This window comes from Micropterus dolomieu, linkage group LG10 (assembly GCF_021292245.1).
Source record: "Micropterus dolomieu isolate WLL.071019.BEF.003 ecotype Adirondacks linkage group LG10, ASM2129224v1, whole genome shotgun sequence".
NCBI classification, from domain to species: Eukaryota; Metazoa; Chordata; class Actinopteri; order Centrarchiformes; family Centrarchidae; genus Micropterus; species Micropterus dolomieu.
The window spans coordinates 28,408,601-28,421,275 of NC_060159.1; the positions used below are offsets into that span (position 1 = coordinate 28,408,601).

At 43.9% G+C, this 12,675-nt stretch overlaps 1 protein-coding gene across 1 annotated transcript in view; it reads right to left on the minus strand.

The window, feature by feature from the left end:
* asap2b (ArfGAP with SH3 domain, ankyrin repeat and PH domain 2b) overlaps positions 1-12,675 on the minus strand; it is a 44,301-nt gene that overhangs the window by 5,512 nt on the left and 26,114 nt on the right. Inside the window, exons 18-27 of the mRNA XM_046059911.1 lie at positions 12,141-12,330; positions 11,965-12,050; positions 9,187-9,302; positions 7,132-7,199; positions 6,907-7,014; positions 6,586-6,820; positions 6,291-6,389; positions 5,751-6,078; positions 5,364-5,416; positions 3,173-3,237 (exon numbers count right to left, since the gene is read on the minus strand). Coding sequence (XP_045915867.1) covers positions 3,173-3,237; positions 5,364-5,416; positions 5,751-6,078; positions 6,291-6,389; positions 6,586-6,820; positions 6,907-7,014; positions 7,132-7,199; positions 9,187-9,302; positions 11,965-12,050; positions 12,141-12,330 — 1,348 coding nt within the window. The remainder of the gene's footprint in view (positions 1-3,172; positions 3,238-5,363; positions 5,417-5,750; positions 6,079-6,290; positions 6,390-6,585; positions 6,821-6,906; positions 7,015-7,131; positions 7,200-9,186; positions 9,303-11,964; positions 12,051-12,140; positions 12,331-12,675) is intronic.

Here is a 12,675-nt window from a genome sequence, read left to right on the forward strand (position 1 = left end):
CTGGTCATGCAGTTGGCACACACACTTCAATGGGCTGGGCATCTTGGCCACCGTATCTTTGCATTAGTAAATGTTTTTATTGGCCCTGCATATACACACACACCCAGAGATATTCCACCACATGGCCCACCACACGTCAAAAAAAAATTGCCAATCCATTCTGCTGAATTGCCATGGACATTGTGGACCCTCTGGTGAAAAGCAGTGGGGGTCATCAGTATATTTTGGTAGTGTGCGACTATGCTACTCGTTTCCCTGAGGCCTTTCCCCTGCGCACCATTACTGCTGCCACTGTTATGCGTGTTTTGGTACAACTGTTTTCCAGGGTGGGGATACCGGACAAGATTCTGACTGACAAGGGAACTAATTTCCAAGTTGATGCAACTCTTCCATAAACAACTGGGCTTCTCAGCAATCAAAGCCACACCGTACCATACACAGACGGACGGTCTGGTTAACTGGTTCAACCAGACACCGAAGAAGATGCTGCAGAAGTTTGTGGATGACACTGGCAAGGATAATGACTGTTGGTTGCTGTTTCGGCTCTTTGCATACCGTGAAGTTATGGCTGGGATGTGCAGGGGCCATTGGATGTAGTCCGAAAGGGCTGGGACACCCCATCCACCACTTCAAGTGACAGAGGGGTGAAGCAGTTTGTTTTAGAGATCAGGGATCAGCTGGCAAGATACCAGGAGGAAGTAGAGATCAACCTGCGTGAGGCCCAGAAAAGCCAGAGGATCTGCTATGACCAACAGGTGCAGCAACAGCCCAGCCAAAAAGTCCTGTTGCTTTTCCCTTCTTCTAACAGCAAACTCCTGGCAAAATGGCAAAAGGCCAGACATCATTCTCCGCAAGATGGGTCCAGCCACTTATGGACCACTAGCACTACCACTAGCACTTCAACTGCTCCTCCCCTTCTCACCCATCTTGCACCAGAGCAAGCCACACAGCTCCTCCAAGTCTTCCAGAAGACCCCTGCCCTCTTTGCTGCCAGTCCTGGAAGAACCACCCTCGTTGAGAATGTTGTTTGCTTAAAGAAGGATGGTTCTCTCCGCATCTGCACAGATTTCTGGAAGCTCAATGCCATCTCAGAGTTTGATGCTCAGATTAATTGCCAAGAGCTGCCAAGTACATTCCCACAATGGATCTGTCTCAGTATTCTACTGTGGAAAAAGAGGGCTTGGCCATTAAGTGGCAACTGAAGAGCCCTGCTAGGACGGGAGTTTGATCTGGAAACTGACCACTGAGCTCTTACTTGGATCAACTCAATGAAGGACCACAATAGCCGCCTTACTCGATGGTACCTTTCACTCCAGCCATTAAGGTTCACTATCTGACACAGATCAGGCCAGGCCAATGTGGCACATCGCCAACCTCCAGGAGGAGGGGGATGATGTGACAGAGAGGCTCCGTCACTGAGTGCAGGCATTGCACACAAAAACACATACGCACAGACTCGCTCCCCGCTCCCTTACAGCCTTAATTAAGACATTCATAAACCTCACTATTATACATTTTTCCTCTTCTGTTTTAGTAGCGTGATCAAGAGTGCACACTTGGTAGCTCTACTCTTATTTAAACATACATTTAAACAAACATCATAAACACTTACTGCGTCGAGGTGCACTGCAGGTTCGCTCTGTTGTTTCCTGTTCAGTTTGGCAAAACAGGAGTGTAATATTTCCGTCTTTTAAATAGTATTCTGTCACGCAGTTTTTGGTTGAATAATAATTTAGATAAAAACCGACGCCATAACTGACATCAAGTTCTCCATGGAAACCACCATCCCGGTCAAAACTGTAAGAAAATATCCCAACTCCAGACCATTGATGACCCACCAAATAAAACTCAAAGAGAAACAACAAGCATTCCAACAAAGTCAAAACACTAACTGGCACCACGCCAAAAGCTAGCTCGCCTGCACCCACTGACCCCAACTCATTCTCCAGAGACCTAAACAATTTTTATGCCCGGTTTGACAACAGGAACTTCACCACTGAGTATGAAAGATTGCTCAGGAGCCTACCCACCCCTGAGCAGCCACACTTCATCTTTCCCACAGTGGAAGATGTCTACCAGCAGCTCAGGAAGTGCAAAACTGGCAAGGATCTCATCCTGGACACACGCCGTAAATCCTCCACCCCTCACTGCCCCATCTCCATAAACAGCCAGCCAGTAGAAATTGTTGACAGCTTCAGGTACCTCGGCATCACTATGGACAATAAACTGAGTTTTGATCACCACATCACAAACATCCACAAACATTGTCAACAAAGACTTTTTGTCATTCATAAACTCAGGACTCTCTAAGTCAAACCACACCTACTGCTTCTCCTGTACCGTAGTATCATTGAACCCATCCTCTTGTACTGTGCTACCTGCTACTTCACCATGCTCTCTCTCACCAATAAGAATAAGCTTCTTAAAATCACTAACACCTCCTCCAAAATAATAGGTCTTCCCACTCCCAACCTGCCAGCCCTCATTAATACTGCCACTGCACGTAGAGCAACTACCATAGTACAAAATCACAGCCACCCTCTCAACTCATGCGTCACGCTTCTCCCATCTGGCCGTAGATACAGACAGCTGCTCCACAAAAAGTTTTGTTTCCTGCGTTTAAAGACCGTTAAACTTACAGACAAGTAGAAGATGAATGATGTCACTTTTGTGTTATGTGTAGACATGTGTATTGTACATATATGTTATATGTAGATATGTATATATTGTCCATATATGTCTATATATGTGTAGTTTGTGTGGAGAGTTCATATTTAAGGTGCTCTTTGTACAGACTGTAAAAGCAAATTTCCTCCACTGACAATAAAGAATGAATCTGAATCTAATTTGTGATGCAAATAAATGTTTCAGGGGGAGGAAAATGGTTGTGGAGATGGATATAATTATTGGTGAAAATATGTCAAAGTGTAATAAGATATAAATCATTAAAGTGGTCATATTTTTGGCTTTTTCCACGTTTTAAGTGCTTCTTCCATTTATTTTCCTCCTATTGTTTACTTTCCAGAACCAGAACCCGGCTGAGCCCGTTCCAGACTATGAAAAGCAGTATGAGGTTATGTACTACATACTGGCCGCCTGCTGCTTAAGATTACAGCCAGTGTTTCCCCTCAGTGTTGACCTCTGACCTCTGCTGATGTGTTTGAGGACTTACGGAGAAGGTGCTTCTGGGTTTGGGTGTTGGAGGAGCCGGACTTTCGGGGGATTTGCACTGTGACCCTACAGAGAGAGAAGAAGAACACACTTTATTTTACTGTATACCAATACACCTCCCTCAGGTCATAAGGTCATAGGTCTTATTTATTTTTTCCAGCATCCTTTGCACTATGTTCCATCACACTGTGTACATGTATGTGTACCTGTATATCATATCCACCTTCAACATGTACATAATGAGAATAATAGTTTACTCTTGCATCCTTTGCACTCTGATCACTGCACTATTTGTCAATATGTCTATATTGTTTTGTTCATAGTGTGTATATTAGTGTCGTCTATTCTGTAGTTTGTTTCTGATTTTATTTTATTATTATTTTATTATTGTATTATGGTATTTTTGTAGTAAGTAAGCACATCGTGAGCAATGTACAATCCTGAGTCGAATTCCTCGTATATGTACACATACCTGGCAATAAAGCTGATTCTGAATATTTGTTTATGTGGCAGGGACATTAACCAACATCTCAGTTGTGGCGGAGTTAGTTAAAGAGCTAATGTTCATGAGGAACAGAGAGATAAAACAGTGAGAGCTTGTAAAGGTCAGAGGTGAGGCAGTGAGATTCCTCATGACATCAGGATCTTCAGGGTCCTGAACAGAAACACAGATCTTCATGTTGCTGCTCATTTTAAAGTTGGACAGGCTCTTAAAACCCCTCTGTGGTGGGGGAGGAGCTCAGTGAGAGGTAAACCATGCTTTGGAGTGGAAATGGATTTTCATCTGAGTGTCCTCCAGACGAGCCCGTCCTCGTTCCAGTGGTGAGATAGTGCTGACCCTGAAGCAGGATTAAAGTTGCATGCTCAGAGACAAACTGCTCACTCCGCTAATACTCTGATGCTGAGTGTTTCCCCTGAGTCTGGAAGAAAACTCACAGAAAGACAAGTGCTTGCCTCACACTGTTTATTAGAAAACAAGAGGCAACCAGACTCAAACCAGGTGGAGATCGAGATCAGTGAGTGAACAGAGCTTTCCCCCGCCTTGTGTCCCTGAGGCCACGTAGAACCACTAGACTCCCAAACACTCATCGAGGACGACCAACAGATGGCGCTGAAGGGGTGACGGGCCGAGAGAACATGGAGGCGTGGTTCTGCTCGATGTCTTCGTCGTCCTGTTGTCATTTCAACTACCAGAGACAGGCCTGAGAGGAGGAAACACATATCCCCGGCTGGACGGTGTGCAACCATGATGGGAACCACAAAGGAAGACATAACACCGTCATCCGGACGCCTTCTGATGAAGGTTTAGGATCTCAGAAACAACACGTGTGTGGACAGCATGTGAATCGATCCCTGAGACCTGGACGGTGTGAAACCTTCTTCTTCCTCTTCTTTGGAAATCACATGAAGTGTAATTTGAGTTTTCTTTCATATTTTTGAGTTGAATACTAACAAATTAAAGGTGCACAGTCTCCACATTGGTAGAATAAGTAAAATATTTGTAGAATTAGTAAAAATAAAAAGAATTATGATAGTTCACTTTGATTCTTTAAGGTTAAAATGTTCACTAATTATAAAACACCCTTGATTTGCATGATTGTTTTATTACATACTTTTCATATTATTCCTTTAATGTTTATTTCTTAAATTTTTAATCTCATTCACTTCTGAAGTTCTGCTGAAGTTACATGAAATGTTTGTATTCTTATTATGTTAAATGCTAAAAGGGAGTAAATGTAATAAATATCATCTCCAAACAGTCCTGTAACTTTTAGGACTCTTTGGAGTAGGAGGTCGCAGAGAGGTAAATGTTTAAGATGCTTTATGATTTGTTCTGATCATCACTAGCTGTGATGTTTTACAACGTATAACGGTCTTGAAATGTAAATGGATTTAAGATAAATTTCCTGAGAGTGTCCTTTTAAAACACCGTGTGTCAGAGGTCAGACAGTGTTGACAGATCTCTGATTTGTGTGTGTTTCAGTGAGTTCCTTGAATAAAACTGACAGAAAGGAAACCTCCTCGTGTTTATCTGAAAACAAAAATTTCCATCACACTGTTAAAACCTTCAGGTGTGAGTGTGTCAGCATGTTCGGGATGTGAGCGAGTTCAGAGTTGGTTTTATGGTATATAATATGTCAACAAGGGTCCTCACAAGTACAGGGTTTATGTGTGTGTGTGTGTGTGTGTACCTGGTCCGGATCCGGACCTGACCGAAGGTCTCTGTGGAGGAGGTTTCACTGATCTGAAATCAGACAACATTAATTAACTGATACAACTTTCATTAAAACAAACAGATTAACCATTAAAACCATTTCTGGTAACAGCCGGTACAAACTAGTGTAAACCAGCGAAGCAATAGTTGGGAACAGAATAGACCAACCAGTACCTCCAAGTACTGACCAGTAGAAATACAAACTAGTAGTATTTTACCGTAAATCTCCCGTATGTTTAACCTTCAGTACTGCCCAGTCTAGAACAGAACCTGTACCTGTATAGAAGACCTGCACCAACCAGTTTTACCCAATACTAACATCTGCAGATCTTCAGAGACCAGTACAGTACAAATTACTACATACCCAGGGATTGATTTGGGTCCTAGTGGTCCTGGTTGTCCTAGTGGTCCTGGTTGTACAGGTGGTAACAGTGGTCCTGGAGGTGCTAGCGGTCCTGGTGGTCCTGACGGTCCTGGTTGTTTATTGGTCTGGTGACTGGGGACTGGAGGGGGAAGGGGCGGAGCTTTGAAGTGGGGTGGCGGTGGGATGTTGGGTGCTGGTGGGACTGGAGGTACTGGGGGGGGTCCTGCTGCTGGTAGGGGAGGGAGGGGGGTGTTCCTGGCTGTCAGGTACTTGGTCTCCAACATACTGGACCTCAGTTTTACTAAATGAGGAGGGGCTGCTGGGACCACTGGGGGAGACGGAGAGAGAACATCTGATTTAGACCTGGAAACAGCTCTGAGATTAAAATCTGGGGTTCAGGATTCTCCAGATGCAGCAAAGAACACGAGACCCGAGACAAAAGACACGTCACAAGATCTGAAAACCATCAATAAGAATCATCCACAGGAGGTCTGGCAGGTTTCCCAGCCGAGGAGGCGATGCTTTTCTTTCGACACTCACCGTACATGGACGAGTTCCTCTCAGGGGTTTGAGGGCTGGGGGGATCGGAGCACGACCGCTGTCTTCCTATAGTTTCCACAGCAGTAGGTTTACTTTGTCCTAAACCGGCAGGGAGACAAAACCACAAAGGAGAGTCAGCTAAGACACCGAACTCACCAATCTGTGGCTGCTGCGATGACGAATCTGATTATTATGAGAGCTTATTTTTTAGTTATTATCAAAAACCTTTCAAAAAAAGTCCCAGTAGGAATGAAAACGTTTCTCGTATCTTTTGGATACAGATTTAGTGTCTGACCTCTGTTTGGCGCTCTGGGTGGCAGCGGCGGTGTTGGTCCCGGCGGCGGCAGGCTGAGGTCCATCATGGTGCCGTAGGTCTCATTGCTGATCATCATGCTGGGGACCTGAGGCCTCTGCTTGTCCCGCACCATCGTGGCGGCGTCCCGGGCCAGCGCCGCCAGGTTGGGCTGCATGGGGCCGCTGCCCGGCACGAAGCAGCTGACGGGACGCTCCTCGCGCCGGTTAGGGATTGGCTGCAGGAAATAGACCGTTACACATCTGAACCGCTAGACACCCAATTCACACAAAACACACCCTGTTCATCATGAAACCATCTGACCTTGTCCTCCATCTCGTCATCACTCTCGTCCAGGTCCTCATTCTGGAGACGCCACTCGTACTCAACATGAACGTGGACGTTAAACTTTCCCGTCTGAGCCTGAGTCAGCTGAAACATGAAACACAGGATGGATGAATCATACAGGTTCCTGATTTCACTTTAGGTAAACTCAAATTTTAACAAATATTATAAGCAGTATATAAAATATTTCTCTCAGAGTCTCACCAGTTCTTCACACTGAATGTGTCGGAGACGTTTGGCGACGTCCAGCGCCGTCTCTCCTGCGTCATTTGCTGTGGAGACAAAGTCTTGATTTATTCTTCCCAAGGCGAGACACCACAGTCAAACAGGTTTTTCCCAACTTTACTCATATTACAGTTCAGTTTTACAAACCAAAAGTTTACATGTATATAATGTTTTTATTTGTTTATATGCATTTTCTCATTCCTTATGCACAGATTTGCATATCACAGAAATCCATTTTCCAGCACACTAATAATGTTCAGATGAATCTTATACAAATTGCCAGAGATTTACTGAACGGTTTATCAAAATCTTGTTTTTTAATGGATTCATTCAAAATGTACCATTTACTCATATGCGTGACGGAGCTTTTCCCCACATATTTACAGATAAAATGCCACATAAAATGAGAATGACAAGATATTTAAAAAAAACTGTAAATGACTTTCTGTAAGACGAAAGAAACAGTGTGTAAATGTAAATGCTCCGTACTTGTATAGCGCCTTTCTAGTCTTTTCGACCACTCAAAGAGCTTCTGCCATTCACCAGTCACACACATTCATACACTGAGCCTAAGTGCTCAAACGGAAACTAACATTCTTGCCCAAGGACACTTCGACACACAACTAGGGGGAGCCAGGGATTGAACCGCCGACCTTCTGATTAACGGCCAACCCGCTCTACCTCCTGAGCCACAGCCGCCCAAAAATTATGAGTAAAATTATGATGATCTAACTGCCTTGAAGAGCGGAGAAAACGACTTAAAGGACACCTGCTGTGTTCTCTGTGTAGAGATAACTCGTCCCAGCTAATGATAAAGGTGAGAAATCAGAACATTTAAGCTTAACAACAGGAATGCTGTGGTCGATGACATCGAAAGCTGCAGCAGTTTCCTGTTTTCTATAGGCCTTTATGTTAGCCATTAATCAGTCACGTGTACTAATGCAGTACTTGTTGAGTGACCTGGTTTATAAGCATGGTGTGCTTTTGTAAGCAGTCCACTTGTACTGAATTATGTTAACCGTTGATTTAACAGTAATTTCCTTGAGTGTCTTAGTCGGAAGTAGGAAGTACGCTTACAGTTCTAAAATCAAAGCCACAGTCAAATGAAGCATTTCACTGAAAACTGAGACATTCAGAAACAAAACTGAAGGTTTGAAGTCGAGCTGTCGCCCTCGTGAGGCTGCAATGCTCCTACACACCAGGAAACTGTTGAATGGAAAACTTTGCTCTTAGATCTTCACCTTCTATTGATACAAGATGTTAACACGCTGATGTTTAGGACTTAATATCTAGCATGCTACGGAAGTAAGAAATAAGAAGTCAGGGGATCACCAAAGTCTATTAGGGGGCTTTCACACCTCCCTCTTTAGTTTGGTTCAACAGCACTAGAGTTTGTTTCCCCTCTGGTCCGGTTCGTTTGGGCAGGTGTGTATGCAGCTATTGCACTCGGGTCGGCACCGAAAGTACCAAGAGGTGGTCTCGGTACACTTTCAAACAAACTCTAGTGCGGTTCGCTTGTGATCAATCAAACGGACCAACCACAGGATTTTATGATAGCAGAGATGTGACCTGAGCATTATTTCCAAATCTAAACCACTAATAAATCTATCTGCTGACCGTGAAATGTGCTCAGCGATCTTATAACTGATCTGTTCACCACGTATACATGTCAGTGTGGGTATTTTCCCTGATTGTCAGAAGCTGTGAAAAAGGGGCCTTTTCATCCTGTTTCTACCTTGTTTTTGGTCGATTTGTGGTCTAATGTTATTTCTAGCTTTATCCACTGGAGACCGTGAATCACCATTAATTTAGGCTGCACTCGCATCATCTCGTTCTGACCATAATCACAGGCAGCGGTCAGAACCACCTTTGACGTCAGCCTGGCACATGTAAGGTCTGTACATTTCTGTGAGCTACAATATCTCCCAACAGTGATCAGCTAAAGGTATTTAAAAAGAAGCTTTACAGTTTGTTTGTATCTGGTTTCACTGTCGTGTGCAGAGTCTGCTGTAACGTGAGGTTTGCGGCTCTTACTGATGGTCACTGAAGCTTTTCCTCTCAGCAGCAGTTTGAGACACTCGCTGTTGTCCGTCAGACAGCAGTAATGCAGCGCTGTGCTTCCTCGGGCCGTCTGCTTGTCCAGGTTACCGCTGAAACACACACTCCTTAGTGTTACTACTGCATATGTGAGGACACTGCGTTCACTACAGAGTAACTCACAGGTGGAAGAAGAATTCACATCCTGTACATTCAAATACTCCAAACAAGTCAAAGTCCTGCTTGTGCAGTTAAATGTCTCCTTTGACTGATTTCGGATTCTAGCTTTGAACTGCTTTATACAGTTAGCTGGTTTTAAAGCAACATTATGTGGTATTTGCTTCTTTAAACAACTGCTAAAAATTCATTTTGATGCTACACTGACTTGTAGCATCTTGACTGGAGTCTCTATAATTGCTGCTTCTGGCGTTAAAAGCTTTCTATGGCACTAAGCCTGTGCAGGGATTTCTATCGCAAGAACTGAGCAATGCTTTATGGCACGTCACCACTTCAACAAAACTCTCCAGCAAGATATGAGAAGAAGCAAAAGTCTCTCTGTTTATTTCTCTGAGGAACACACCATGAACGTCTTGTTATGGCAGTGGTTACACATTTACAAGAGGGATATTCCGCGGTCAGACTCACCCTGAAAGCAGCTTCACTGCAACACCAGCGAGTGACGTGGACCCACCTCGCGCTGTGAGTCGCAGACAGTTTGTGCCAAAGCAGACGTATACAGTAGTTTCACTAGGCTATAAAAATGTAACGTTAGAAACTGAAGCCCTGTCTTGCTCTGTTGGGGACTGTAAGCGGCGCTTTATCAGAGGTGCTGAAGTTAAGCTGTGTGGAATTATTCATGAGCTTTCTGTCTGATCACAGGTGTCGGTTAGTTTTGTTTTCCCCGGAATGAGCTCCTCCTCTCATTCAGTTTTGTCTGTCAGATGGCGAGGGGATACTTCCATCGAATCAGTAACGCAGTACAGGGCATGTAGTAAAATATTATGAATTATCTTTAAATAGGCGAATGACGTTAGTCTCGTAATATTACGACTTATTTTCTTTGCCTGTCAGAGAACACAGATATGTGTCAGAGATTCTGAATGTGCAGAAAGTTTTGAACATGAGCAGACAGTTACAGTGTTTCCCGTACGTTCATTTATTTGTGGCAGCCCGCCACAATATCAACACTGACCGCTACATACTGATTTTTTTACCAGGCCTATTTAAAATCATATTTGACTGCAGAGCTGCAGGCAACACATATTCGCGGAGCACATCTTCTCGCTCGTCCATCTTCTCGCTCGTCCATCTCTTCTCTCTCACACCCGTCCCTCGATCTATCGCTCTCTCTCCCTCGTGAACACAGGTGCACAATGCAGTCAATGTCGGAGACCCAGCTAATAGAAGTTATTAGCAAGCATGTAAGGGGCCTAGCTAAAAAGGAGAGCTAAGTTAATGTTAGAATACAGCTGGGTATTCGAGGCTAGTTACACTGCCATTCTGTGGGAAACACTGAGTTATGATAAGTTATTAACAGATGAGCTAATAAAGTCCAGTCAATAACTGAATTAAAACGGATTAATTTATCACTGAGATGAAAAGGGGCCACAAACACATTTAAATAGGTTACTTCCCCACAAAAGAGGAGGTGAGACTTAATCATGTGTGTCGACTCAGGGATTAAATAAGTTGATCTACAGGAGAAAAATATTTAAAAGCAATAAGAATACCTGAGAGCCTCACTACATTATATTCTATTAGAATTATATATTTTGAATTGTCAACTGAATTTTTAGACATTTCCACCCAAATTTTCACCAGAATACAGGAAATTAAGTGTTTAATGCTCAAAATCTTCTGGGGGAGGACCCCATACCCCCCACTTATTAAGTGCCCCATCCAAGAAAACAGTATCTGGCTTCAGACACTGTTTCTGGGAGGAACATTCACTTATTAGTTAAATATAATTACTTTTCACACGGCTTTTTTGTTACCTTTTCCATGTTTTTAAATAACAATAGTAACAATAAAAAAATCTAAATATATTCAGGGAAAATAGCAAACATCTTTTTTGATGGGGGCAGCTGAAAGGCTGCAGGACAGACGGCGAGCTGGCCTTCTTTCTGTTTGACTGGTCAGTATTAACTTATCAGCTGTCTTGTGTTGTTGCACCTGCTTGATGTTTGGCTGTTAGCAAAGTAAAATCAGCCAAACGTTTCACAGACAGGTTTAGCTGCTAGCTATAAATCTGGAACATCGGTAACATTACTTTGTTGGCTAGCTTGCCAACAAGAGAGGCGAGAGGGGCAACATAACGAAGCTAGCCTCTACGTAACATTAGCTAACGGCAGAGGTGAAGAGAACGACAAGGACGCTGACAGAGCAAGCTAAGAAGAGAAAAAGAGAGAGACTAAATAAGAAGCTCTTGGACGTTGGCGAGAGCTTCGTGAAATAAAAGGCTGCAGGACAGATGGCGAGCTGGCCTTCTTTGTGCCAAACTTTTAACAGTATTTAGCTTTTATATTTATTACAGTTTTTATTTAACTATTTATCATTATGGACATGAATGAATGAATTTTTAATTGGCACCTCACAGGAGTAGCAGTGCAAGAACAATAAAGGCTATCTTGATTCTGATTTCTGTTGGACTACTCGCTAACATCACTGGGTCTTGTGTTGTCGCGCTTGCTTTATGTTCAGCTGTGCTACACAAGCAATCAATGAAGAAATCAGTCCACAGATGAATGGATAATGACCAGTCACTGCAGTGGTTACCTGTTTTGGGCGAGGAAGTCAACAATGTGGAGGGAGTTCCTGTCGCCCATCCGGACCGCCAGGTGGAGCACCGTCTCTCCAGGTTCCTGTCCGACAAAACAACAACGTAACTAAAGACATGAAGACTTCTGCGACAGGTGGATTTACTCTGGGACAGGGTCTGAGTGCAGCCGTACGTGCTCGTTGGGCTGCTTGCTGGCCTCCATCAGGTCCACCCCGTCAGCGTAGACCTGGATCAGAGACAGGATGTCTCTGTCCCTGACGGCCTCGTACAGAAGCCGCAGTCTGGACGCCGCGTTGTCGCAAATCCGCTCGGCAAAGCGCTTCTCTGTGTACTTGGCTGTGATGTAGTCTTTCCTCGTCTGCCTGAAACACCCGGCACACAGAGAGAGACGGCGTCAGTTCGTAAACCTTAATTTAATCTTCTTTCCTCCAGGTGGTCGTTTGTTTCAGATCTTCTCTATGGAGATCGACCTGCACTCAGTGTTAGGTCTGCATTTATTGTAAAAGTGAGAAAATCTATAGGGGGTAATACAAGAACTCAAGTATTAAATATTTATATATATAACAAGTCATGTTGAAGTACTTAGTAGTATTTGTTCAGAAGATTTACATTTAAGTCTCCACCAGACAGATGTTACAGTCTGAGCTGCGTTTAGTTTGGAGTCTGCAGAGTTTCAGAGGACCGGGGGGGGGGGGGGGGGGGGGGGG